Source organism: Dermacentor variabilis, chromosome 6 (assembly GCF_050947875.1).
Source record: "Dermacentor variabilis isolate Ectoservices chromosome 6, ASM5094787v1, whole genome shotgun sequence".
Classification (NCBI taxonomy): domain Eukaryota; kingdom Metazoa; phylum Arthropoda; class Arachnida; order Ixodida; family Ixodidae; genus Dermacentor; species Dermacentor variabilis.
Genome location: NC_134573.1, coordinates 15156068 through 15183036, shown reverse-complemented (window position 1 = coordinate 15183036; position 26969 = coordinate 15156068). Strand labels below are relative to the sequence as shown.

The 26969-nt window shown below is 44.4% G+C and overlaps 1 protein-coding gene across 3 annotated transcripts in view; it reads left to right on the top strand.

The window, feature by feature from the left end:
- The window catches only part of Mitf (transcription factor Mitf), a 352829-nt gene continuing 325860 nt past the window's right edge, over nt 1–26969 (top strand). For 2 of the 3 annotated variants that reach the window (XM_075694795.1, XM_075694794.1), the window contains exons 1-2: nt 1–434; nt 26280–26511. In XM_075694795.1, the coding sequence (XP_075550910.1) occupies nt 286–434; nt 26280–26511 (381 nt within the window). In that variant the 5' untranslated portion in view covers nt 1–285. The remainder of the gene's footprint in view (nt 435–26279; nt 26512–26969) is intronic. The other variant, XM_075694792.1, reaches the window with a different exon arrangement.

The window sequence follows — 26969 nt, the reverse complement described above, 5'->3', positions numbered from 1 at the left end:
ACATGTTTTCTGCGACTTGCGTCAGTGCGCCATCCATCTATCATCTATCTAATGGGTGTCCCTTTCTTGTTTTAAGGTGCTCTGTGGTATCGTGCAGTTGTACTAGGCATTTCAAGAGTTCGACGCGCTTGCTGCGCGTAGTACCTTAGTACCTCGAGAACGTCTGAACGTCGCAACAGGAGGGCAGCAGAAGTTTGTCTCAGCGATTAGATTGAACGGTTTCGAGTGGGGCTCTGCCTGTGCGTCAGTTACTTCTTGGATGGTGCCGTGCTGACGACGTCGCTCATGTCCCAGCTTTCCAAGGAGTCTGGCGTCGACCTAAACTTCGACGAAATAATGGCCTCGTCGTTGACACTGCAGGACACCACGCCGTATAGTTTCTACGAGGTGAAGGATCGCACCGTCGTGCCGTCGTTGCCTCCACCGTGCGCGAGGTAAGCGCGATAAGCCTAACACGCGCGCGCCTGTGCTCGTATTGCAAGCGTGCCCGTCAATTCGCGGGCCCAAGTGGCGCGCCGCCCGGAGACAGCTTGTGCGTGTCACGCTGCGCATGGAGCGCCCGGGGCTGGGAGAAACCCCGCGACGTCGGCTGCGCGTTGCGCAAGCGTCGTCGACGTTGCGGTCGGGTTTGTTTACCATCGCATACTTCACACAGCTGACTCCTGTGGGCCCTCCATGAAATGAGTCATCGGGCTTGGTGCAAAACGATAGGGCGAGGCGCTGCCTGCGCCAGCCGCTGTTTTCGCAGGTTCACCTCGTTTCTTTTTCTTTTTTTTAGGCTCTGTAGAAAGCGACAACGCAAGTCGTTACGAGACCGAGAGGCAAAAGCCACGTTGTCGTTTGTTTACAGCGCGCCTCGATGCTTCCCATTTTTCGAGGGGGGAAGCAAAAGTGACCTTAATCGAGGATCTTGCCTTCCGCGAAAAAGGTCGCTAGCTGGCGCGGTCGGCTTTATTAATTGTGAAGCGTGGCAAGCTGCAGGTAATTCCAAATTAATAGCGTCTTCATTTTGGCTAGTGGTGCGTCTTGTCACACAGAAGATTTTTTGAACAGCGCAACACCGGACGAAGGAACGAGGCACAGAACAAGCGCCGCCGCGTTGAGCGCAAACATGGCGCAATGCCCAGTGAAAAATTATTTCGTTTATATAGATACTATTGGGCTAGTGGTGAGTTATGATATTGATGAAACAGCGCACTTAAACACAGACACGTTCACGCACACACGAAAAAGGAGATACGCAGGCACTGGACTGCAACTGCTGCTTTATTGCTCAAAGACCGCCTTTTTGTAGTGTTGCTTGAGAAGCACACACGCTCTGACAGCAGTGAGGCGTGAACAAGACCGAGAGCAACACGTAGACTGAGCGACACTGAGGAAGTTATTCATGTCAATAATAACAAATAAAATTAAAATTCTCGACAGTATAAAAACATGCACATATCAATTTACGCAACAGTAAAAAAAATAGACAGTAGTCAGATGGTGGACAATGCAATGCATGGCTAAGAACTTGTGGACAGCTCTAGAAAGAAAGACAACACAGTCACTGATCAGTTTTGCACACTGCGACGGAGGGCAAAATGATGCAAGATGAAATAAGCAACGTTATGAGTGGCAGCCGCAGGGAGAGTCGCAGTTTCAGCATACCGGGTAAGGCTATCCACGACAACAAAGATGTTACTGTCTGTAGTACACGGCAGCAGACCATTAATGGTCTATACCAACGCCGTCAAATGAGCTAGCAGGATACAATGATGGTTGCAACAAGCTGGCCAAACAATAGAACACTTTGCATTGTTTGTAGGACTAGGCACAAAGTTGTGCATCCCACATCAATAATACCTGAGCTGTAGCCACTGTATGTTTTCATCACACCAGCAGGGCCGCTTAGGATGGAAGTGCGGGCACAGTTTGGAGTACAGGTGGCCACTTCCTGCCTTCAGTATGATAGTGGCATACAAAAGGCAGCCTTGGATAGTGAAATGAGACACCTGCCATCAGTGGGGGCCCGAAGGTGGTGAGATGATACCTGGATACGAGCTTCATTTGCATCCATAACACCGGTCTGAGAGAAAAATGCCATATCAAAGCTGTCACTGTCATTGCTTAGCTCAGTGCAGGTAGGCAGTGATCACAGATAGCTGTTAACTGCTTTTCTGCATTATACTCATTAGTGTTTTGCCATACCAGTATGTCTGAAATCTATTGGTAATTAAGCATCTTAGAATGGTGTTGATATGTTCCAGGAGATCACTCAAAAAAGCTTTGATAGGGGAAAATGTAAGATCCAATAATTCCTGCGGCAGTGCTAGAGGGGAAGCAAAAAGGTACTCTCACACAAAAGTTTACTTAAAGTTGAATAGAAAGCCAATACAATATTGATAACACAATGAATAAAGCTGGATATCACTCACCGGATTGAACATGTCTTTTGGGTGGGCATAGCCATTAATTGCAATGAATGAAGCTTGCAATTTCTGTTTGCCACTTGGGTCGAATGTTCATTAATAACAGCATCTCTTATTACTTCTCACAGGTCTTTTCTAGTTCATGTATATTGAAGTAAGAACACAAACAATCGTAGGCCACAAAAATCTCTGTCAGTGTATGGGGCAACTGCTTATGCCTTTGTCCATCTCTTCAGCTTTGGCTTTGTGAGCCGTGCTGAAATAAGCGGTAATGTCTGACAAGATTAGCTGTTCCATTGACCTGATACCATCTTTGAAGGACATGTTTTTATGAAATGGGCGCCCATTCATGCCATGGCAACCTTTAGTTCCCTGCACTTCAGCAGACTTGACATATTACACATTGCAGATAATATTATAGATCTATTATCAGCATGTCAAAGAAAACAGAGCAAAAGGAGCTATGCAAATTGACCCACTCAAACCCAAGTTGTTGGACAGAGAAAATTTAAAATACATGCAAAATGAGAGCTACCCTCTACTTGAATTTTCGTGGCTTTAAGCTGCACCTTTCGCTCTCCCATGATTTATATGATGACACCCAATAGCAGCAGGGCATTAGTGAAAGTCGGCGCTCCACAATTGCCAAGTCTGCTCAGCCTATGGCATTTTCTTGGCTGCTGCAATCGTGCGGCGTGCCAGTTGGGCATGCAGCCCAGAGGCTATGGAGCAGTCGTTTCATGCTATGTTTGGTTTGGCTGATGTACACTTTACCACAAGGCATTGGAATGGCATAAAGCACAAATCTGGAGCACTTGATGAAGGGCTTCTTATGCCTTGTAGGGCAACATTGTCTGCTTTCACTGCGAATTCGAGGACACAGCTTAGAAAGCTTGCGAGATGTAGAAAAGACTAGAGGCACGCCATGACGGATAGTGACCTTTTTAAGGTTGTGTGACACTTTGTGCACATACAGTATAACCTCCAGCCTCAACTTCGGGCATTGAGCCTGTGCCCTCACCCGTCGTGCTCCACGCTTTACTTTTTGCAGTAGTGTCTTGGCTACAGCATTCACGACCGACAAAGGGAAGCCAGCTGCCAAACGGCGACCTACTTGGCTAGGGAAGCTAGACTGCATTTGGTGTGAGCACAATTTGCCAAGAGCTGATTCCAAGTAGCCCAACAATTATTTCTTGAGAAAAAGTATGCACTATAATACAGAAACTTGGAGCACATTAGATTCTGAAACGAGAGAGGAATTTTAATCATAGGTAATACATATTGCTTTTGACAAGACAACAAGCCCTCAATCTATTTTACGACATTTGGGTCAAACTAAAGTTTGCTTAGATTGAAGAGAAGAAAACAGTGTGAGGCAGCGTCAGCACTTTTTAAATATCAAGAAAAGTACAATGAATAACAGAACCCTCTAGCAATATGCTTTGAGGCCTATGTGAACACTTTCTTCTTTTTGGTTCTGTAAGAGAAAAGCGGGCTTCACTTTCTACCAGTTCAAAGCAACTTACTCTCAGCTGCTTGTGTGCAAACAAGAGTAAAATAATTATCGCTGCAAGTGGGTGGTGTCTACATTGTAGCCCCCTGGTGGAGGTTACATTGTACCATGTCTTGATTGCAATAGCAAAACAGGTTGGGAAGGGAAATGAAAGCGTTTTAATTTTATTCAGTTCTACAAGGCCGCCATTGGTATCTATTAGTCTTCAGGTACAAGTAAAACCCGTCAATGATTAAACATAGCACCATCTCTACCACCCTCTCCCACTTTGGACTCGTTTCTCCTCTTTCTCCTCGTGCGCTCTCACCCCTCAAGGGTGGTGCCCCCTTGTCCGATGAAACGCAGCAGATGACGCCACATGTTAATGCGAGCGGTATGACAACATCTTAGTTTGGTGCTTTTGTTTTAGCTCCTATTCCTATCGCACTGAAATGACATCCAAGAGCCCTATTTCAACCCTGGTAAGAAGAAATAGTGGTACTAATGAAATTTTGAGGGGAAAGAACGTAAAAAAGAATGTATGCTTTGGAGTCATGACAGGCATAGTGTGTGCACACACATCCACGTCTCTTTGTACAAGTTTTCGATGAATGCGTTTTGTGAATCATTGCAGGTAGCTGTGAAGCACGGCTGCCTCAAAGAGTTCATCAGAAATATAAGCTACAAATCTGTTTTCAGTCCCGCCGACTTCTCAGTTATACAGCTACGTCATTAAAGCGGACGAAAGCAGTGACTGAAGCCACGTCAGCCATTCGGACATAATGGCTTCACCTAGAACCTTACAATAAACATCAAAATTTATTATGCTGGCACTTGCGCAGTCTGGCTGCTAACCTTGGAGCATGCTGGGTACATCGCTAAGACTTCAGCTTCTTTTTGCTGAAATCGTGCATAATCAAAGGCTCAAATTGATCATCCGAAAAATGATCCTAAATAATAAACAAAACACAAAAAACATTGTATGTCAATTAAACAACACATGCCCCTGAAACGATTTGTCGCAAACGTTCAGAAAAAGAAACTCTAAAGTATATAGTAAATTTTCATTGAATGAGCAGAATATCCCACAGAATTTTCAAAGCTCAAACACCATTTTTTGTTGTTGAAGTATTATTGTGCACAAGTCTGATTTGTTTCTTGAGTATTCTGACTGTTTAATTGACAGTGTTTTTTCCCACGGCTGCACATAGAAGCTTAAAATATGCAGATGCTAGTCTTTGAAAGTCACTTCATTTTTCTTGCATCTAAAAGCGTGCAGAAACTTCACTGGAGTTGTCAAAGTATGCATAAGCATAGCCCCAAATTACAGTTGGCCCACCCCCAACTATCGAGTTGGCCCACCCCAAAATTAAGTTGGCTCACCCTCAAATTTAGGTTGGCCCAGCCCCAAATTTCAAGTTGGCCATCCCAAAATTTCAAGAAGTCGACCCTCAAAATTCAAGTCAGGCCACCCCAGATTTAAGTTGGCCCCACCCAAATTTCAAGTTATCTTATGCTCAAATTTCAAGTTGGGCCGCACACAAATTTCAGTTGGCCCATGCACAAATTTTAAGTTGCCCACCCCTTAATTTGGCACACCTGCAAATTTCATGTTGGCCCTTTCCCAAATTTAAGTTGGTCCGCCAACAAATATTAAGTTGCTCAGCACCCAAATTTCAATTTGGCCCACCACTATCCCTAACTTCCCCATGCATTTTCTATGGAGTACTATGTATCCTGTGAGTATTCTCTCTGATCATTTTCAATTTTTTTGTTTCAATTGTTCCTTATCACTTAAAAAGCTACCAATTATCAACATTTACACTCTCATAACAATGAAATGTCTTCACAAACTACGCACTTTTGTGCAAATACAATTAAGGTATTACACTTCTCGCGTGACAAATTTTTCTGTGGTATTTGCCAAAGAATGCTTATGCATGAAAAAGATTGCACTACTGCTCAAGGTGGACAAACTGCGTCGATAGGGTGCACAATGAAGGAGCGCATGGCATCTGTGGTAACATCGCCCAGTGTAAAAGCTTTAGAAGAAATACCTTGGATACACTGTGTTATTTAGAAACCTCCTACTTGCTTCACAAAGGCGCACAAACAGCGGCCGGTTCAAGTTAGCATGGCCAATCCGGTGCATCGATATCTTTTTTTTGCTCCACATCATGCTTGTGGCAGCATGATGTGTGCCTTCAGAAGTCTCTCCCGCAGTAAATGCTGCCGGAGAGACTTCTGAAAGCACCTTTCTTTTCCAGAGGAATAACAAAATGGGAAAAGTGCTTGCTGTCACATGATGGCGATAGTCCCCTCGCAAAGGGAAGCGGATGCAAAGGGCATGGATAAGAGAGAAAGGCAGAGAGCCCGCGCGGTGGTGCAAAAGATCAAAGGATGGCGCTACTTGAGGGGCTTTAGGTACAAGGCTTCCATTGTAGGACTTATACAAGACAAAACAATACAGCTCTACAAGGCTGCATTACACTTCTGCAGTAGTGCCACAATTGTGAAGGTTATTAGTGCATAATGTGCTCTTCATCAGACAAACAGAACATGATGCTACATAGGTCCCCGAATATGTGGTAAATTTAGACTTAAAGCACCTGCCTCTCAGGAAATCGAAATGAGGCAGCGGTCACTGCAAGCGACTGATGACTCACTGGTCTAGTCAAGGATGAGTCAAAGTGCATGAAGTGCATGAAGTGAAGCTGTTAATGTGATTTGCATCAACAGCTTCACTTTATGCTTTTTTTGTTATCTACGGATCTAACTCTTTCACGCCAACTTGGTTTACTGGTCATATGCCACTGGGTTTGTGCTACTGTTTGCTGAACCTCTTCATGCCAACTTGGTTTACTGGCTATACGCCACTCTGCTGAACTACTTTCACGCCAACTTTGATCAGTGGGCGTCTGCCACTGAGTAGGTGCCGCTCCTCACTGAACCTCTTTCATGCCAACTTGGGTCACTGGTCATATGCCTCTGAGTATGTGCCGCTCCTTGGTGAACCTCTTTCATGCCAACTTGGGTTTCTGGGTATGGGCCACTGAGTATGTGCCACTCATCCCTGAATCTCTTTCACGACACTGAGTCACTGGGTGTGTGCCACTGGGAATGTGCTGCTCTTTGCTGAACTTCTTTCATGACAACTTTGGTCACTGCGTATGTGCCGCTCTTCACTGAACCTCTGTTGCCAACTGGGTCAGTGTGTATGTGCCACTGGGTATGTACTGCTCTTCACTGAATTTTTCATGCGGACTTGGTTCACTGGGTATGTGCCACTGTGTATGCACCACTCTTCAGAGAACCTCTTTCATGCCAATTCGGGTCACTGAGTGTGTGCCACTGGGAATGTGTTGCTTTTTGCTGAATCTCTCGCATGCCAACTTTGGTCACAGGGTATGTTCCGCTCTTCCCTGAACCTCTTTCATGCCAACTTGGGTCACTCGGCATGTGCCACTGAGTATGTTCCGCTCTTCACTGAACCTCTTTCATGCCAACTTCGTTCACTGGGTATGTGCCACTGGGTTGCTGTTCTTCACTGAACTATGAAAGCATGAAAGAGGTTCAGTGAGGAGCGGCACACTCAGTGGCACATGCCCAATGACCCAAGTTGGCATGAAAGAGTTTTAATGAGGAGTAGCACATACTCAGTAGCACATGCCGAGTGACCCAAGTTGACATGAAAGAGGTTCAGTGAAGAGCAGCACGTACTCAGTGGCACATGTCCGATGACCCAGGTTGACATGAAAGAGATTCAGTGAAGAGCAGCACTTACTCAGTGATTCATACCCAATGGTCCAAGTTGGCATGAAAGTGTTTCAATGAGGAGCGGCACATACTCAGTGGCACATGCCCAATGACCCAAGTTAACATGAAAGAGGTTCAGTGAAGAGCAGCTCTTAGTGGTGCATACCCAATGGCCCAAGTTGGCATGAAAGGGTTCCAATGAGGAGTGGCACATACTCAGTGGCACATGCCAAGTGACCCAAGTTGACATGAAAGAGGTTCAGTGAAGAGCAGCACATACTCAGTGGCATGAAAGAGTTTCAGGAAGAAGCGGCACATACTCAGTGGCACATGCCCAATGACCCAAGTTGACATGAAAGAGGTTCAGTGCAGAGCAGCACATACTCAGTGGGACATGCCTAATGGCCAAAGTTGGCATGAAAGAGGTTCACTGAATAGCAGCACTTAGTGGTGCATACCAAATGGCCCAAGTTGGCATGAAAGGGTTTCAATGAGGAGCGGCACATACTCAGTGGCACATGCCAAGTGACCCAAGTTGACATGAAAGAGGTTCAGTGAAGAGCAGCACATACTCAGTGGCATGAAAGGGTTTCAATGAGGAGCGGCACATACTCAGTGGCACATGCCAAGTGACCCAAGTTGACATGAAAGAGGTTCAGTGAAGAGCAGCACATACTCAGTGGCATGAAAGAGTTTCAATGAGGAGCGGCACATACTCAGTGGCACATGCCCAATGACCCAAGTTGACATGTAAGAGGTTCAGTGAAGAGCGGCACGTACCCAGTGGCACATGCCCAATGACCCAATTTAACATGAAAGAGGTTCAGTGAAGAGCAGCACGTAGTGGCATGAAAGGGTTTGAATGAGGAGCGGCACATACTCAGTGGCACATGCCAAGTGACCCAAGTTGACATCAGTTTTTTTATTAATTCGTTATGTACGACCAGATCGAAAGCCTTCGAGTAATCTAAAAATATAGCGTCGACCTGCTTTCTATTGTTCAAGGAAGCTGAAAAATCGTTGATCATTTTATCAACTGTGTGACAGTCGAAAGGTGCTGTCGAAACCCGTGCTGATTGGGAAAAAAAGTTTTCTTGTCTTCAAGGTAGGCGTAGATTGACTTTGAAACTATGTGTTCAAGTAGCTTGCAGCATACACACGTGAATGAAATTGGCCGATAGTTTCCAATATGTTGCCGTTCACCAGACTTGTGAACCGGAACTACTTTTGCGACCAGCCAGTCATCTGAGACCCGTTTTTGTTTCAGCGAAGAATTAAAAATGATCTCTAGATAGTGAGCTACCCATTCCGCATATCTGCGCAGAAAGGCATTTGGTATGCCGTCTGGACCTACAGATTTCTTATCGTTAATTTTAAGCAAAAGAGCTACAATGCCTTCATGCGAAACCTGAATATTAGGCATTGGTGATGTGTACGGAAATTCTAGAGTGAGGGGAGAAAGAGCATCTGCAGAAGTGTCAGTAAAGACAGATTGAAAAAAATCATTAAAACATACTGCCATATGCGAGTTGTCCGACACAAGTTCGTCATTAGCGACAATGACACTTGGACCTTCGTTATTATGCGACAAATGGCGGCAAAAACGGTGCGGATCGTGCTTCATAAAATTAGTTAATGTCACATCAAAGTAATTTGTTTTAGCAGCAGCCATATTTGTGCGCAATATAGAGCTTAGCGCCGAAATTTTATTATGATCTTTGTTTGACTTCTGTCTCTCATGGTTAATTTTCCGCTTTAAATGTATAATTTCGCGGGATATCCACGGGTTCCGTTTATTTATTTTCTTCTTCCGAGTTGGCACAAATCTGTTTACGCAGTAAAAAACAATATCTTTAAACGCAATCCACATCGCATTGACGTCATCCGTCGAAGTAAATTCATCAAAACACAGCGAAAGATAATCAATAATGCTTGTGTCATCGGCTCTATCGAAGCACAGAACATGCGTAATACTACCAGCCTTCGAGTATACAGCGGTAGGCTTTATCTCCACATAAACTAGCTTATGATCCGAGAGGCCGGTTTCAACCAATACGTCGTAGTCTTCAAATCGCCCGTCTAGGAACACAAAGTCTAATACAGATCTTGATTTCCCAACTACGCGTGTGCACTCATGAACTACCTGTTGTACTGAAACTATTTCTGAAGTAGTTCACAATGGGCATCTTCGCGAGGCTGAGCGCTAAGCGTGGACCAATCAATCCCTGGCAAGTTGAAAACCCCAGCAATAATTATGCGACAGCTGCGCTTTTTAAAGCTTTCTAAGTAAAGCTGCATATCTTCAAGATAGGAAATGGACGATTTAGGCGGTCTATAAACAGTTCCAAGAATTATCCTTGTTTTATCTAGCTTAATTTCACACCAGATGCTTTCATGTGTTGGAATGCCAGTAATTTGCACACAGTCAATATCGGCCTTGAATACAATAGCAACTCCGCCCCCACGAGCATCGCGGTCTCTTCGTATGATTTTGTAATTAGGTGGTACGAGCTCTTGGTCTTGTATTTCGGGCCGCAGCCACGTTTCAGTTATTTTAAGCACATGGGGATCGTAATTAGCCAGGATATATTCTAAGTCTCCAATTTTGTTTACTAAACTTCTAGCGTTCAAATTGATCAAGCGGAAGGCATTCGAATCACATTTTTTGTTCCGTCAGTCATCCGTACCAGCAGTAGGGCGTCTGTTAGGATACGGAACCTTCACACGGTTGCGCTTTGATTGATCCCACATGTACACGTCAGTCCACATGTAGTTTGTCGTAATTCAAGCGCACGCGTACCCGTCCTCCCTTTCTTGTTTCGCGGAATCCCAGAGCATTTTACGCTTCGCCAGCGTTTCTTTTGAAAAATCACCAGAAATGGAGACGCCGCTGCCCTTCAGCTTTCTGCATTGTTTGTAAATTTTAGCTTCTTCCCTATAGTCGTACAACCTGACAATTGCAGGTCGAGGCCGGGCGCTCTTTTTTCCTATCCGATGTATTCGTTCCACGGTACTCAAGTTGACGCCAAGTTTTTCTTCGAATACACCTTCTAAAACTTTCGCTTCAAGGTCAGTTAAGGATTCCTTCTCGCCTTCTGCTATTCCAAATACCACTAGGTTATTCCACCTACTTCTGTCCTCAAAGCTGTCCATTCTTTCCTGCCTGTGAAAAGGCCTACAGTATTGTTAAATAAATAAATAAATAAATAAATAAATAAATAAATATAAGAATATAGCCTTCGAATACAACTTACCTTTTGTACGTTACTTTTGGTTTTTGTGTGCAATCGCGTCGTATAGTACTTACAGTTACCCTGAGAAAGCTTTTTCTAAGCAGACCTTGATGGGTAAGTGACTGTGCTGTTTAAATGTAGCTTGTGCAGCTTCGTCAGCTACAGTTTACATGCTTTGTGTCGGTTGGCTTGTCCGCATCGCACTTGCCTGCTGCACTGCAGTGCATGTTTTCGCTCTGAAAGCTGGGACAGGAAAGATGTGTTCAGGCTTCTCTACTCAGTGTTGTAAACTGCAGAAGACGGCCACACAATGCATCGGCATTCTTGGAACAGCTCGAATCACAAGCACAACAGGAAGAACGCACACTGAGGGAGACGCCCGTCAACTTGCAAATGATGAGTGAGCAATGCGCCTGGCTGCCTAGGCGCAACTGAGAGATCAACAGTTGCATACAACTCTTCAATATTAGCCATATCAGCATCGCTACCATTTTTCCACCAAGTGCATGCATCAAATGCATAGGCGCTTTTTAAATAGGTGCTGATAACAAAATTAGGCAATTACCAGCCCTGCGGCTTTGCCAAGATTGCTTTGAGAGTATATGCTAGGCATTTACAGTCAATTTAGCCCAAGTGAAATTTTGTTCCAGTTGGCCTTTAAAAAGCATCGTCCTGATGGTGCAAACAAACACAAAAGTGAAAAACAAAAGCACTTGTAGTAAAGGAAAAACAAAGAAAGCAACAAAGAAACAAAGCCCTGCAGTTCGTCAGCTGGCACAAAGTGCCCGCTGACGTGATGTGCCCGCTTGGTTAAAGACTCGTCACATGGACTACTTCAGGTGATGCATGGCGCCGCTGTGATTGTGAAAGGCCATCTGGCATGACCTCATACACCAGTGCGCTAGTACGTCGGGTAACCTTGTAAGCTCCGAAATAGCGTCGCAAAAGTTTTGAAGTCCTTGTCAGCATTTCGGGTTTCACACCCAAATACGTTTGTCGGACTGGTATTGAATGTGGCGTTGTCAAAGATTGTAGTGTTGGCTGCCTGTCTTTTGCTGGCTCTTGATGCGCAGGCAGGTGAGTTGTGCTTCTTAGGCAGGCTATCGATACGTAGCGATGTCGAGATTCTCTTCATAACTGATCTGGGGCAGTATGGCATCGAGAGTTGTTGTCGGGTTTCTTTCGTAAACCAGCTTGAATGGCGTGACCTTTATTGTTTTTTGCACTGCCATATTGTAAGTGAACGTTACATAGGGAAGGACTGGATCCCAGGTTTTGTGTTCGACATCGACATACATGGATAACATATCAGTGAGGGTCTTATTCAGGCTCTTTCTCTGTAAAGTCATTTGCCTGCGTGTAGATGGTTGTCCTGCTGTGACTTGGATGGCTGTATTGCAGGATGGCTTGAGTAAGCTCCGCTGTAAAAGCAGTTCCTCTGTCAGTGATAAGGATTTATAGGCACCATGCCGTAAGGGGATGTTCTCAACGAAGAATTTCGCCACTTCTGTCACAGTACCTTTCGGTAGAGCTTTCATTTCAGCATAGCAGTTAACATAGCCGGTAGCCACGACGATCCACTTAGTCTTGGATGGTGATGTCAGAAATAGCCCCAACATGTCTATTCCAAGCTCCTGGAATAGTCGGCAAGGTGGCTTGATTGGCTGCAGCAATCCTGCTGGCCGTTCTTGTGGTGTCTTCCATCACTGGAAGTCTTGGCATGTCCTGACATAATGGGCAACGTTGGTGGTCAAGCATGGCCAATAATCCTTGTCATGTATTCTCAATAGCGTGCGGGAGAATCTGAGATGTCGTGTAGGGGGTGCAGAACCTCTCTGGACACAGTGCTGAGGGCACAAGAAGGTAGTTGGCATGGACTGGTGAGAAGTTCTCTATGAGGACATCATTTTTCAGGGAAAATGAAGACAATTCTCACCTAAACGCCCTAGGGACAACATTGGTGTTGTCTTCCAAGTACTTGATAAAGCTTTTTAGCTCCGGGTCTGTTTGTTGCTGTTCAGCAAAGTCTTTTCCACTTATTGTTCCCAAGAAGGTGACGTAACCAATTGTTAGCTTTTCTCTGAACTTCGAAAGAGGTTTCCACACCTGATCAATTGAGAATAACTGGCTTACTTTCAAAACCAATATGGCAGAACTAACAACCAAATTTATTCCCATTATTGTGCCAATCATAACCAACCATGATTTCAAAACCCTTGAAAACACTTGAGGACAAAAACGACTTTTCCGTGCCTCAAAACGAAACCTGAGTGCATGCGCATGGAAGAAATGCTATGAGGTCAAGTTAAGGTATCTGCAGTCCATTTGTAACACCAAATGTGCATTTTCTTAAACTGACCTGTTGAAGATACTATTACCAATAAACCAAGAAAGTTTTGGCAAGTACTAAACCATCATCAGGCGCCGGTTATCACACTTGCCAACACTTTTGGTGAGCAAGCAAGCGGCGTTAAATGTGCCAGTATATTTAATACCGCATTCTCATCCGTCTTCACAATGAAACTGATATGCCACCATCTATCCCAACTGACCAATCTGGATTGCTTATACTGTCAGTCACGTTTTCTGTGCATGCCATCACCTGGATCATCGAAAATATTAGGAGATCATCTTCTGCAGGCACTGACGAAGTCAACAGCAAACTTAAAAAATACTTGGCATGCTTCCTCAGTATATGTATCATTACTGTTCACACACTTTCCACAGGTAGCATACCCAGCAATTAGAAGTTGGGAAACAATGTTCCAGTCTTCAGTTAACAAAGAATCACCTCTTAATTACTGCCCCATCTGTTTAACTGTACCATGCAAAAGCATGGAACATGTCATATATTCTCACATAATGAATTTTCTTGACTTAATTTATTTCATCCGTTGTAACACGAATTCTCTGAGAATCTATCCTGCGAAACAGAATTAGCCATTTTCGTCCATGACTTGCATGGAGGGGTGGGACTCCCGTGCCAATTGTGGCATCTTGATACAAATGCAAATTCCTGCACTAAACTGCGCCAAACACAGAAAATTGACCGAAATTGCGCCACGATGAGCCAGAACTGCTTCGGTATGTGTGCTCTGGCAGTGACCATGAGCAGTGAGTGGATTCATTATCTCAAAAAGAGTGCAGTTGTTCACATTCTGAACACCGCGCGACAGTGCCTCCTGATCAGTTTCTCGTAATTTTTGAGCGTATAACACTAGAATTTTCGCCGCTTCCGCCAAGTAGTATTCAGAGTGTATTAGAATACGGCTGAGCGGGCCGAGCGTTGTGGTGCTCCCTATAGCCAAGGCGCAAAACAACTAAATGTAAGCGGAGAGTGCTGCGAATGAACTAGATATTAGGGAGGCACGCGCTGCAGCGGGTCCAGTGGGCGGGCATCTCTGTGCCCAGGGCCGGTATGGCGTAAAACTATTCCAATCTGCGTTTATGCCCATGTGGGCAAAGCCTGAGCCATCTTTACCTATCGCGAAGGGCTAATGGAAGATCTGGAATAAAGACAGATTGCAGTAATATTATGTTATACCAGAAAGTTAAGCATTAGGTGCTTTGGAATCGCCCTGGTCTATTAAGAAAAATGCCTTTTGAAAAAGTAGTTTCGCCCAAAAGGTGAAGCATCGATTGTGATAGCAAATTAGTAGACAGCTACACAAAGTAAGGATGGTAGTTTTATCAGTTGTATAAACTTGTAATCATTAGCTTACTAACTAAATTAACAAACACGGTGTCACATGCGCACAAGCAAATGTGAACACATCCCACTCATTCACTAAATGCACTCGCTGCCAAAATGCTGGAGTGAGGAAGCGTGGTAGCAGCAGTCGGTGAGTTGACTTTTGTGCTCTTTCTCGCTTCAACATGAACCAAGCGGTGGAAACAGTGCACAACACAAAGCTATAAGCACTCCGCATTTGCATTCTGTCTCCATCGCAGATCGCAGATCACTTTCAAGGTAGAGCCTGGGCAGCCACGCTACTCGCGTCATACGCATCAGTCACCAGAGTAGAACCCCCCACCCCTTCCTGTCTCCTCGGTCTTGTGCCTAACAGAAGAAAGTGCGCATCCTCTCCGCTTTCCTCCCTTGCATACGTGAGATTGAACAACCATCATCGACTTACTATTGCACCCTTTCAGTCACACAACAGCCTACAGTGCACGGTGATGATGTTATCCCCCTTGGACTTCATATGTAATATCACAGCGATGGCGATGGCATAAACACTCCTGAAGCGTCCATATAATTGCTATCGCAGTAATAAACGAGAGTAGTTCATCTCTGTACACTCTGTTGAAAATCATTTCCAGGCCTTTTACCCACGCCGTCAAGACATTAAAGAAAAATGGATATATAAAGAATATCTTGGGCTACATATAAAATTTCTGACCCACTATTGCAGAATGCATGTTTTTGTGATTGCTATCACTAATTAAAAATCTGCAGGCACTATTGCCAAAATTTGCATGCAGTAGACGGTCTCAGTATCAGTGTGACCTGCTTCAAAATTCCGCTTAGGACGTTGCTTGAAACAGTTGCAGTACAGCGCCCGTGTTCGTTTCATCTGTTACGTCATGGTTTTGAAGGGCACTGCCATATTCCATGTTGCATTATTCCACCAAAATTCAGATTGGCCTGCGCCAAAGTTCTTCAAAGTGAAATCTAGTTTGCTCCAAGCAGCTCCAAAATACACTTTTACTTGTTCCCAAAATTGCTCCAGAATGACTTTAGGCAGTCCCATCCCTCTGTATGTGAACCTTGATACTAACCTTCAGACTGACACAATCTTCCTGGATATTGCGAAAGACTTTGACACTGTTCCTCGCAAATGCTTGCTACTAAAGCTTTCCTGGTTAAACTTACATCCTAAGATATTGCAGTGGATAAAGGAATTTCTGGCTAACCGTACCCAATTTGTTCATGTTAATAAACTTTTAGTTCTCTTCCAGTAACATCATGTGTGCCGCAAGGGTCAGTCTTTGGTCCTCTCCTATATTTAATATATATTGTTGACCCGCCAGCACATGTCTCCTGAAACATCTGCATCTTTGCTGATGACTGTGTTATCTGTTGCACAGTTAATAACCCCTCTGATCAACTAGCTCTCCAGAGTGACTTAAATTGCATCCAGCACTGGTGTAACCAATGGCTCATAGAACTAAACATTGATAAATGCTAACTGGTGTCATATAACCGCAAGCGTGATCCTCTCCTGTTCCCTTATGTTAGACCAAGGGTCAGTCCTTGGTCCCCTCCTATTTTTAATATATGTTGCCGGCCTACCAGCGCATGTCTCCTGAAGCGTCCTTATCTTTGCTGATGACTGTGTTATCTGTTGCACAGTTAATAACCCCTCTGATCAACTAGCTCTCCAGAGTGACTTACTTTGCATCCAGCACTGGTGTAACCAATGGCTCATCGAACTAAACCTCGTTAAATCCAAACTGGTGTCATTTAACCGCAAACGTATTCCTCTCCTGTTCCCTTATACATTCTCGCATGTCATGGTAGAATGAACAACCTTGCAAATACCTCAGTGTAACATTGTCCAATGATCCAACCTGGAATGCACATTGTCACTAAAGTCATATCATCTGCTAACAGAAAAAAGCCTTGGATTCCTAAAACATCATTTACGTCATGCGCCACCCAATCTAAGATTGCTTGCCTACAAGTCACTTTTATGCTCTAAACTGGAATATGCTTCTGGCATTTGGAGCCCTAACCAAAAATATCTAATAAACTGCTTAGAATCAGTGCAAAATCGTGCCACAAGGTTAATTCATTCATGCTATTTATATAATGTCAGTATGTCATCGTTAAAAGCAGAGTCCGGCCTAACACCCTTTGCTTGTCTGCGTCGTATCACTAGTATGCACACACAGTCAACATCAAATTTTTCGGACTCCCTAGTGGCCGCGGAAATGTCAGAAAAATCTGGCAGTTTGAAAAAACGAATGCATTCCTTTTATGCCCCTAAGTGCTCAAATTGCCACACGCACATCTGAAATAGCTCTGAAGGCCTGCCAGTACACTTATTAAGGCGTATCGGTGCTCATACTTTAATAAGAGACAGCGGGTGCATGTGTGTATAGTTAAAGGGCCTCTGAAATGGTTTGGACAAATTTTGTAGACACGTAGGGTGCAGCTAAAGTTAATCATTCATACCACAATTTGTGTGAACCGTCTCATATTAAGAGAGCTTTAGACGATTACAAGTTACCCTCCTCCATAAGCATGCATTTTCTCCTCAACTCGTTCGAGTGATTGGGGCTAAGCTCTGCCTTCAATGGCTCTATGTCGTGATGGCATGTCGTGTCGTCTACTTCCGGCTCCCTAGGAGCGAGCGAGCATGCGAAGCCTCTCGAACCTCTTCGCCAGCTGCTTGGCAGTTGATTCCAAGCGAGGGCTATCGAAGCAGCGTGCGTTGCGAGCATTCTGTCGCAGCGCCGAATGTGTCTGGTATTCCGGCAACCACAGGCGAGCTGGGCGTTTCGACAGCTGGGTGGAGGCATAAACTCAAGCTGATGAAGGAACTTTAGTGTAGACGTATGTGAGCGGCCTGATCGGTCTGCACGGTCCAGCCACCTTTTGGCGCGGAGCTTAACCAGCCAAACAAAGAGCTAATATTGTTCTAACCAAGTGTGCATTTTTAAAACAGTGTGTTAATGATTATGCTCCTGCAAAAAATTTACATCAGCGGCAAAGAACACACTTCGTTACTGCTACTGTGTTTGGTTGAGCTCTGTGCCACCAGGTGGCTGCACCGTGCAGAGCATTCATGTTTGCACTTCTGCTCATCCCGTGAAACGGCACAGTCAGATGGCCAGGCCCTGTCCCCTTGCGCTTGCATTTACCTGAATACTGGACTCGCGAAATGCCATTGTGTTCGTACAGTAATCTTCCGATGTGAAGTGACGGCCGAAAACGCGCAAATCCTGGCGTCGATCGAATGCCGCTAGTCCCATGCACTGCAGCCACTCCGCTTGTCTGCTGCCTTGCAGAGGGACACAGTGTCGCAGTTTGACATATTGCCAGTCGCTACGTTTGCAGCCCACAACACAACAAAGGTGAATCATGGTGCTTGCGAAAAGACTGGGACCGACACTGGCCGCAGAGCTCTCGTCAAAACAGAGCACGTTGTAACACAAGCACATGGCACTTGCTGTGTGTTGGAAGTGCTTAAGTATAGTGAGAAATTGTTCTTGTGTATTCTTTTTCTATTTTCGTTTTTATAGAAACAAATGAACTAGCATTCCAACTATTACAAACATTTGTTCACCATCGGATAGCTTGCCCTACTAGCATCATTAGGGCAATTTACGCCGAATGATTAGGGGTGGCTGAAAATTTAGCCAAACAGTATCTGCGATCGGCAGCAATGTACATTTTGAAGACCTTATACTAAATTACACACTTTAATGCTGAACACTTAGATGCTTCAATTAATGATCTCAAGGACCTACTCTAGTGACTCATTATGTTTGTACAATATCATCAAAATCGTTTCAGGTCACATTAAGGAAGCTCCTTCCCACGCTTGGTATGCATCACTGCAATACTTCGCATATGCTTCACTGCGCAGCACTGTTGTAATGAGGCGAGTGCAAACTTTCGGGAACCGGCATTATGCGACATGCTGGGCTTCCCAAGCTTCCAAGACATTGGCGAGGATTACAAAAATGGAATCGGCGCCTTTCCTAACAGCAGCGAATTGTTTCAATGGAAAACGTGGCACTGAACAGAAAAAAGCTTAGTAGCGAATGTTGAGGTAGCTGGGCCTAGCTTTGCCACGGTAGTGGCTACGGCGGCCAGGAGATCTGCATGTGAAAGTGCTGGTTAGAGGAGGCAAGATAGTGAAAATAGTGGTGGGGATGGATACGATTAATGCTGTTTTGGAGTTGCGGTCATGGCAAACAGTCAGGAAAATCGAACAGCGAAGTTTTTTTGTGTGTGAAATTTCAGACATTCTTATATGGTGACTCTGGGGTACGTGGCGGTGCTGCAAAGGCGTCCAGTTATCGGGCGAAAAATTGGGCATCCAGAAAATCTGTCGACTGTATTCCGGAGGATTTTTTTTACAGCTTACCTCAACATCCTCGCTGCATCAGTCCTCTGGCATGCATTTCACTCAGCATTGGTCATCCTCTTTGAGCTGCCCGGCCACATGCGCACACTGCCAATTTTGCCTGATCATTCCTTCCATGCTCAGCCTCGGACTGGAGCAGCCTTCCACACGACATCGCCGCAATCACCTGCCCATCCACATTTTTATTTATTTATATATTTATTTGGTACCTGCTTTGCCATTCAGGCATTACAGCAGGAAGGGTACAACTCATATAAACAAACACTCAAAATTATATTCATAAAGCATGGAAGAAATCATCATTTGAACAAATACAGACAGTGTCAGATGGTAGAGTATTCCAATCTCTGATAGTACGAGCAATGAAAGAGTAGCGCAAAGCGTCACTATTAAAAGGAATCTCACATATTTTTAATTTGTGATCTCGCCTTTTAGAAACATATGTGACCGGCTGAAAATAGAATTCTCTAGCTATCCCCGTTTTAGAGTAGTATATGTTATGAAGAAATCTTGATCTGAGATTTCGAAGACGGTGTTCATGAAGATGCCAATTAAATGCTTTTTTGCTTTCTGTCATGCTAAGCATCCTCTCATAATTGCCAAGGACAAACCGAACGGACCTGTTCTGCACATTTTCTAGTTTATGTACAAGTTCTGTAGTATATGGATCCCAGCAAACACGCATACTCCAGTGTACTGCGGACATGTGTGAAATACAGTTGCTCCCTAAGTTTCTGTGGCAAACTACTAAAGTTACGTTTCAAGAAACCTAGTGCTCCGACAACCTTGTTCCTAACATTAGTAACATGTCTGTTCCACCTTAGGTCAGCAGAAAAAAATACACCTAAATATTTATATTCTGACACTTGTTCAAGAGTAGAACTATTTGTAGTGTAATGATTGCTGTCGTATGAGCACTTCCTGGTAAAGGTGACATGGACACTCTTTTTCACATTCAGCGAAATTTTCAATCTTTCACACCATGTGGCAATCAAATCCAAATCATGTTGTAGTGCTTGTTGGTCAGATTCGCTGTTGATGACCCTATATACTATACAGTCATCTGCCAACATTCTAAATGATGATGTAATGCCCTAAGGGGTGTGATTAATGAACAACTAAAATAAAAGTAGACCTAGAACTGATCCCTGGGGTACCCCAGAAGTCACAGGTACATATTCAGAGGAACATCCGTTGAGAGCCACAGACATTTGTCTTGAGCGAAGATACTTGGCAATACATGCGATAACTTTGTCATCCAATTTGTAACGTCGAAGTTTAGTGATCAGTAGACTACGCGTAACGACGCCAAAAGCTTTTTTTGAAATCCAGAAATATACAATCAACAATTTGTTTCTTGTCGACTGCTGAGACTAGCATGTTGTCCACTTCTGTACTATTATGTCCTGTCTGCATGCCTCACCCCTTTTTGCATAATGAATCCTTACCAACTAGCTCAGCTTTCTGTCGTTCTGAGACTAGCTCATGAATGAATGCAACCGATTGTTTGTACACGAAAAACCCTGCCGAAACCCATGCTGACTAGGATGAAGAAGGTTATTGTTATCAAGATGAGACATGATGCAGCTATAAATCATATGTTCCATAACCTTACATACAATGCTAGTTAGGGACACTGGTCTAATTCTCAACTCTGTCCCTCTGTCCACTCTTATGAATTGGCACCACTCACACTAGTTTCCAATCACCAGGGACAACATTGTTATTTAAGGAGTTTGGAAATAAGCGACACAAGTACAAACATAAAATGCCCGAGCAATTTGTAAGGAATGATGCAGGGATGTCATCCGGACCACACGCTTTTGTTAGTTTCAAACACTGTAATAATCGCTTGATGCCCATGACACTAAACACAACCTCAGACATTTCGTCGACTTCGACCGGAAAATCAACACTATTAACCCCACTGTTTGAATGAGTAGACTGAAATACTGATGAAAAGTAATTAACAATTTCGTCCTTACTTGAGTCATCATTAACAATTCTGTCGGACCAGTGCAAGGGTGGAACAGAAGTGTCATCCTTACCGTTTCTCTTAACATATTTCAAAAATTCCTTAGGATCGTCCACTAATCTCTGCCCCAAGTTCGCAAAGCATGTGCGTTTAGCAGATCTAGCGAGCTTTCTAAAGCTACATTTTAACTCGACTATCCGATTTCTTAGTTTTAATCTGCCGATAGATGCTTCTAATTTTTCGTAATAAGGAACGGAGTCGACAGTGAAACCATGGTTTATCTTTTGCCTCTTTGGAAAACAGAGTTCGAAGGGGAACAAAGTCATCTTGCAGCTCGAAAAGCTTGTTTTTAATTACCCACCACAACTCTCCCACGTTTAGTCATTGGCCAATGCGTCAAAAGCAGGAAAATAAGATCCAAGCGCTAATTTTAGTGCAGCGTAGTTAGCCCTATTATATGCGTACACAGTTCTAGGAGGTTTTTTTGATACACACACATTTTGAAAGATAGTGTTGGCTACAATAACATTTTGATCGCTTATACCAGACAAAACACGTACAGCTGTATATAAACTGCCTGTGGAAGTACATGTAAGCATATTGCCCGATCCCCAATCTATACTGGAAAGACTGAAATCTCCTCCCACTATAATGTGATCCCTTTGAACTGTCTCAAGAAAAGTAGTCATTTGGGCAAACTCGTGATAAGAAGCACCAGGGGGTCGGTAACAAGATCCAACAAGAAATCTTTTACCATTTTTGGCCCGCAACTTGCAAAATACAGATTCACATTCCAAATCAGAATCAACTCGGAACACAGGGCAAGTCGGATCTTACAAGAATGAATATGCCTCCTCCCCTTGATTTGCGGTCCCACCTAAAACTGCGATAACCAAGAGGGAATATGTCTCTATCGAGGACCGAAGAATCAAGCCATGATTCAGTTCCTAATACTACTGCGGGCTCAACAGAATTTAATAGTAAATGAACATCACAACTTTGTTTCTAATGTTTCTACAATTGACGATCAGGAGTCTGAGCTGACGTCTCACCACAGATTGCAACAACGGTCACATTTCGACTACGTCACCATTTGTGCTTTCGATTCGATATCGTTTATCACCCAGGCATAAGATATCAAACCTTAGAACCGGTTTCACTCCCTCCTTTCTATTTCCTTTTGCAGATGCCCAAAGTTTCTTTCTTTTTTCTCGGACTGTACGAGACAAATCTTCGGATATTCCATACGCTGTCCCTTTTAAGTTACAAGCTTTTGTCAAGATCTGCTGTCGCCTCTTGAAGGAAGCAATCGGATGATTACTGGCCGTGTTTTATTTGCATGATATGGCCCTATTCTGTGGGGCACGCTCAATATTTACGGAAGTGAGCCCAAGTTTGGTGCGGCACAAATTAAGAATCAAATCTTCAGCCTGAGCCCTAGTCTTGCCGGCAGCTGAATCCTCTAAGCCATAGAAGACTAAATTCACACGCCTTTCCCGGTTTTCAAGGTAATCTAATTTCCCGAGAATGAGGAACATCGTATCTTGGTCTTGCTGCTGCGGTTCTGTTATATTATCCATTACTGTTCGCATTTCCTCTATGTTCAGAACATTTCTTTCTAACGAAGCCAGACGTGATTTCAATTCAGTTATATCAGCATTGGTTTGCCTTTGGGTATCTTCAATTACCGACAATTTAGAAATAATTGTTGCCTGGTCCTTCGAGCAACTGTTCATCTGTGCAGTAGAAGGCCCTGGGTTTCTTTCAATGTCTCCCCCGCACAATAGCAAAATAATTAAATAAAACGCAGCGCTTCGAAACAACAAGAACTGCCATCTGCGAATTACCGTGCGTGACATTTTGCGATAATAGCACTTCAAAGACAAAAAAACCTAATTGAATAACTACCATATTTAACAGTGAAAAAAGTGTGCTTAAATGTATTTTCCTTGTGCATTTTGTTTTCTTTGTATTTGTTATTCACCCCTTGTGTGATACCTCCAATCCTGGGGGCCTTTAAGGTAATAAAGTGAACTCATCCTCATCGCCTCATGGCGGCGGGTCAATGGGGGTGGGACGCATGATAGGCAGTCCGTATCAGAGTGCTTCCATTGGGACTTCTATACGATGGTGATGTCAAATTCCTGGAGTCTGATACTTCATTGTGTGAGGCCTCCTGAAGGGTCCTTTAAATTTGCCACCCAACATGAGGCATGGTCTTGCGACTTTGAAGGGCTGAACGGTAGAAATTTGTGGTAGCCCTAATGATGGCAAGCCATTTTTTTTCCAGCATAGAATAATTGGCTTGCACTTTTGACAGTGACTGACTAGCATAAGCAATGTCTCTTCGAAATCCGTATTTCCTTTTGACTAGGAAGCGCGGAGGCCTTTGTTACTTGCGTCTGTGTGGATTTTGGTATTGGCGTCATTATCGAAGTGGGTGAGTACTGCTGGTGACTGCAGGCATCATTTAAGCTCTTTGAGTGCCTTGATTTGCGGCCTTTCCCTCTTGAACTCAATGTCGGACTTTGTGAGATATGTTGATGGCTTGGCAATGGATGAAAAGTCTTTGACGAAGCGCCTGTAACAGGCACACAGTTCAAGGAATCTGCACACTCCCTTGTCAGCAGTGGCAGATGTCTTCTGTGGATCAGGAGAATTTCATCTATGTATGTGCTTGTCATGCCCTTGCTAAAGTTTGTCAGCCTTACTTTTGCTTTTTCTCTGTCCAGTCAAATGATTTCTCTTGCAACACATATTTCGCAGTCTAGCAGTAGATGTTGGTTGCCCTGAAGAACGCCTTGTACATCTGCTGATGTTTTGGTGCCGACGGAAATAATGATACTGGAGAGAGGTGGGACGCTGACTTGATCTTCTAGCAGACTCAAAGCATGGTGACTCAGAAAACTCTCCAGTGGTATTGCTTGGTCATTGGATAGCATTGTCGACTTGAAATTGAGGTTGATAATCACGCCATGTTGGATCAGGAAGTCCATGCCGAGAATTACGTCTCACTAGCAATGCTGGAGGATAACAAAGGTCACAGGGTAAGTCTGGCCATGAGCGGGAATTCTTGGCGCGCAGATTCCAATTGGTGTCGTCAGGTGTCCTCCAGCTCTCCGTATTTGAGGGCCTTCCCATGCAGCCATAACTTCAACTGGGTGGCAAAGGGCTCACTCATGATGGAATAGTCAGCCCCTGTGTCCACTAAAGTGGTGACTGCATGCTGTCTAGAAGCGTTTCGAAATCGGTGGTTCTTGGTTCTGCAAGTTGAGGAACTTGTGGGAAACTGCTTTGTGATCCGGCAAGCAGATAAATCTGCCAAACCATCTTTTGCTCCATTACAACCTGTCGAATGGCCGTTAAGACCATGGGAAAAGTTAGCCATAGACATAATATGCACTCTTGATCGTGCTCAACAGTATGCACGTTTTGCTTTGGTCATGGTTGACTATCATTCCAAGTGATCCGAAGTTGCTTTTATGCCTTCCATCACATCCGAGGCCACCATGCGCAGTCTCATGTTCATATTCAGTAGAGAAGGATTTCCTGATGCCATAGTGGCCGACAATGGACCACAGTTTGCTTCTGCACAGTTCGAAAACTTCATGAAAGAAAGAGGCATTAAGCATATCTTGTCTTCTCTTTACTACCCACAGGCAAATGGCCAGGTAGAAAGATTTAACTGTGTCCTTAAATAGTTCATACAGATTACTATTTTGGAACAGCGAGACCTCAGGCTTGCGGCTGCCCCCACACACAACCATGGCGCTATAGTGGCATTTGCATGCCCTCTCATGCACAGTTGCGCTGGCTTTATATGAAACCGAGGCGGCAGTTTCGTGGCCAGAAAAAACATGCACAAGGACTGGTAACATATCTTTGGGCAGCTTGGTTCTGCAATATTATGCCCAGTGCATAACTGGAGGCAGTAGCAATCAAAAAGCACCCATCCTCATCTCCTTCTGTGTTTTTGTCTCCCACTACATATTAACAATAACCTCAGCTCTTTCATATGCACAGTGCTCAGCGATTGCAATACAATTCTTGGCCCGCTTTGTAGCTGGTGCTTCTTATGTTGCGGGGGAGTGTTGGATGATCACTGGAGCACCAGATGCATTCACAGTATGTCACAGAGGCTTTCATTCTGTGCCACACTGCATCAGCTTGCTCTCCCTAGCACCAACTGATGGCACAAAAAGCCACTGTGCGGGCCGAGCATCACTCTTGAATTGCCATGCACTGCACGCCAGTGTCCCCTTTGTTTCTTAAGGGATCCCGCACCAGGTCAGGGCAGTTTGAGCTGACAAGCGCAGTGCATACAATGTGTGCTCACGATCGTGTCTGCTAAGAATTAAATCGATATGTGCTGTAGAAAGAGTGAAATTTCAAGCTAAATGCCATTTGCCTTTCTCTTTGCGTGCGCTGCTCTCCAAGACGGGGATGGCGTACATCAGCAAGTGTGCCTACGTACATGTATGTGCTGCGACATTGCTCATAGTGACTCGTGACACGTGGAAAATTATTCAACGCAACATTTGTTGTTTGTGTAATCTGTTGTTTCAGTAGACGAGAGTTTGGAGAAATAATAAAATGTACAAACCAAATGTCTGCGTGTGTTTGTTCTACTTCGGACCACAGCAAGAGAGATATACATCTGTTTCGTCTGCTTGTTCCCACATCTTGCAGTCACGCATACTAAGACTGAAACTATGTCATTTTCTACCATGTTCCAGCACACGATCATGCTCTGTGATCCGCTTGCATTTGCCTCAGTGCTCGTGACTGTGGCACTGACTTATGCCACTAGTCAGGTGTTCTCGGGCATAGCGCGCAAAATCCTGCGCTGTGCGAAACGAGACAAACACAACAGCACGTGCTTGCGACCATGAGCGGAAGTGTGCCGTGCATCAAAAAAGCGAGTGAGAAAAAGAAAAGAAAGAGAGAAAAAAAGTAGCCATAGCCCATGACACATACATCATGCGATCCTCCAGCACGAGTATGAGAGAATGCAGGGAAGGAATTTTGCTTGTGGAGGCTAGATGCGGCAAGTGGAGAGTGTCCTTATTAGTGGTGATGCTCACTTCGTGAAATCACGGGTTAGTGGCACTGAAATATTTATATCTCGGCTATTAATGGAACCAGTTTGAAAAATTCTTGCATTAGAACGCTGCCAAAAGGGCATGTTACAACTTCCAGCATATAACCAAAATTGGCTATGGGCCCTTCTAGAGGGCTGTACTATTTCATATTGCACACACAAACGACCTGCTAAGTTGTGCTTTCTGTACAATATGCCTCTTTTTCTAGTGGTGCTGGGCATGGAGGTGCTGGCGGAAGCACCAGAGGCATCGTGCACTCGCGTCCTCCGGTGAGCCGCACCAACCTGAAGCAACAACTGCAGCGTCACCAGGCGGAGCAGGAGGAGCGGCGTCTCCGCGAATTGCTGGGGACACCCCGGCAACCCTCGTTGGCCATCTGCGTTCCGGGCGTGCCTGACACCATCCCAGACAACATACAGGTGCCCACGCAGGTGTTGCAGGTGTGTTTGAATTATTGTGTTTTGCACCTGCTTTTAGCATCATATATTCTTCAGACAAAACAGCTGAGCTGATTTTTTGCAAGGGCTCTGAAACTTGTGTAATACTTGTTGGGGGGCTAGTTGGTGCGTGTTTCCTGTCTCGCTTGCTATGTGTTGTCTTTTTCGGCACTACAACCCTCTTCTGGAAACTCTGAAACTTGATTCACCTGTGTAAAATTCAGTAGAGAGGACTCAAGATACATTTAGGACAAAGACATATTCAACTACTATGCAGCAAATATTTTAGCGTACATGAAAAGCAACTAGGGAACATACATAATTAGCACTGTTGTCAAGCATAAATAATGTGCATGTAAATGAGGCATCGATTTGCTTGACCAGTCTTTTTCGACAAGACGATGTGTGCAGTGCCCCTAGGTTGCATGTGTCGGCGAATGCTGGAGAGCTCGTACACCCCT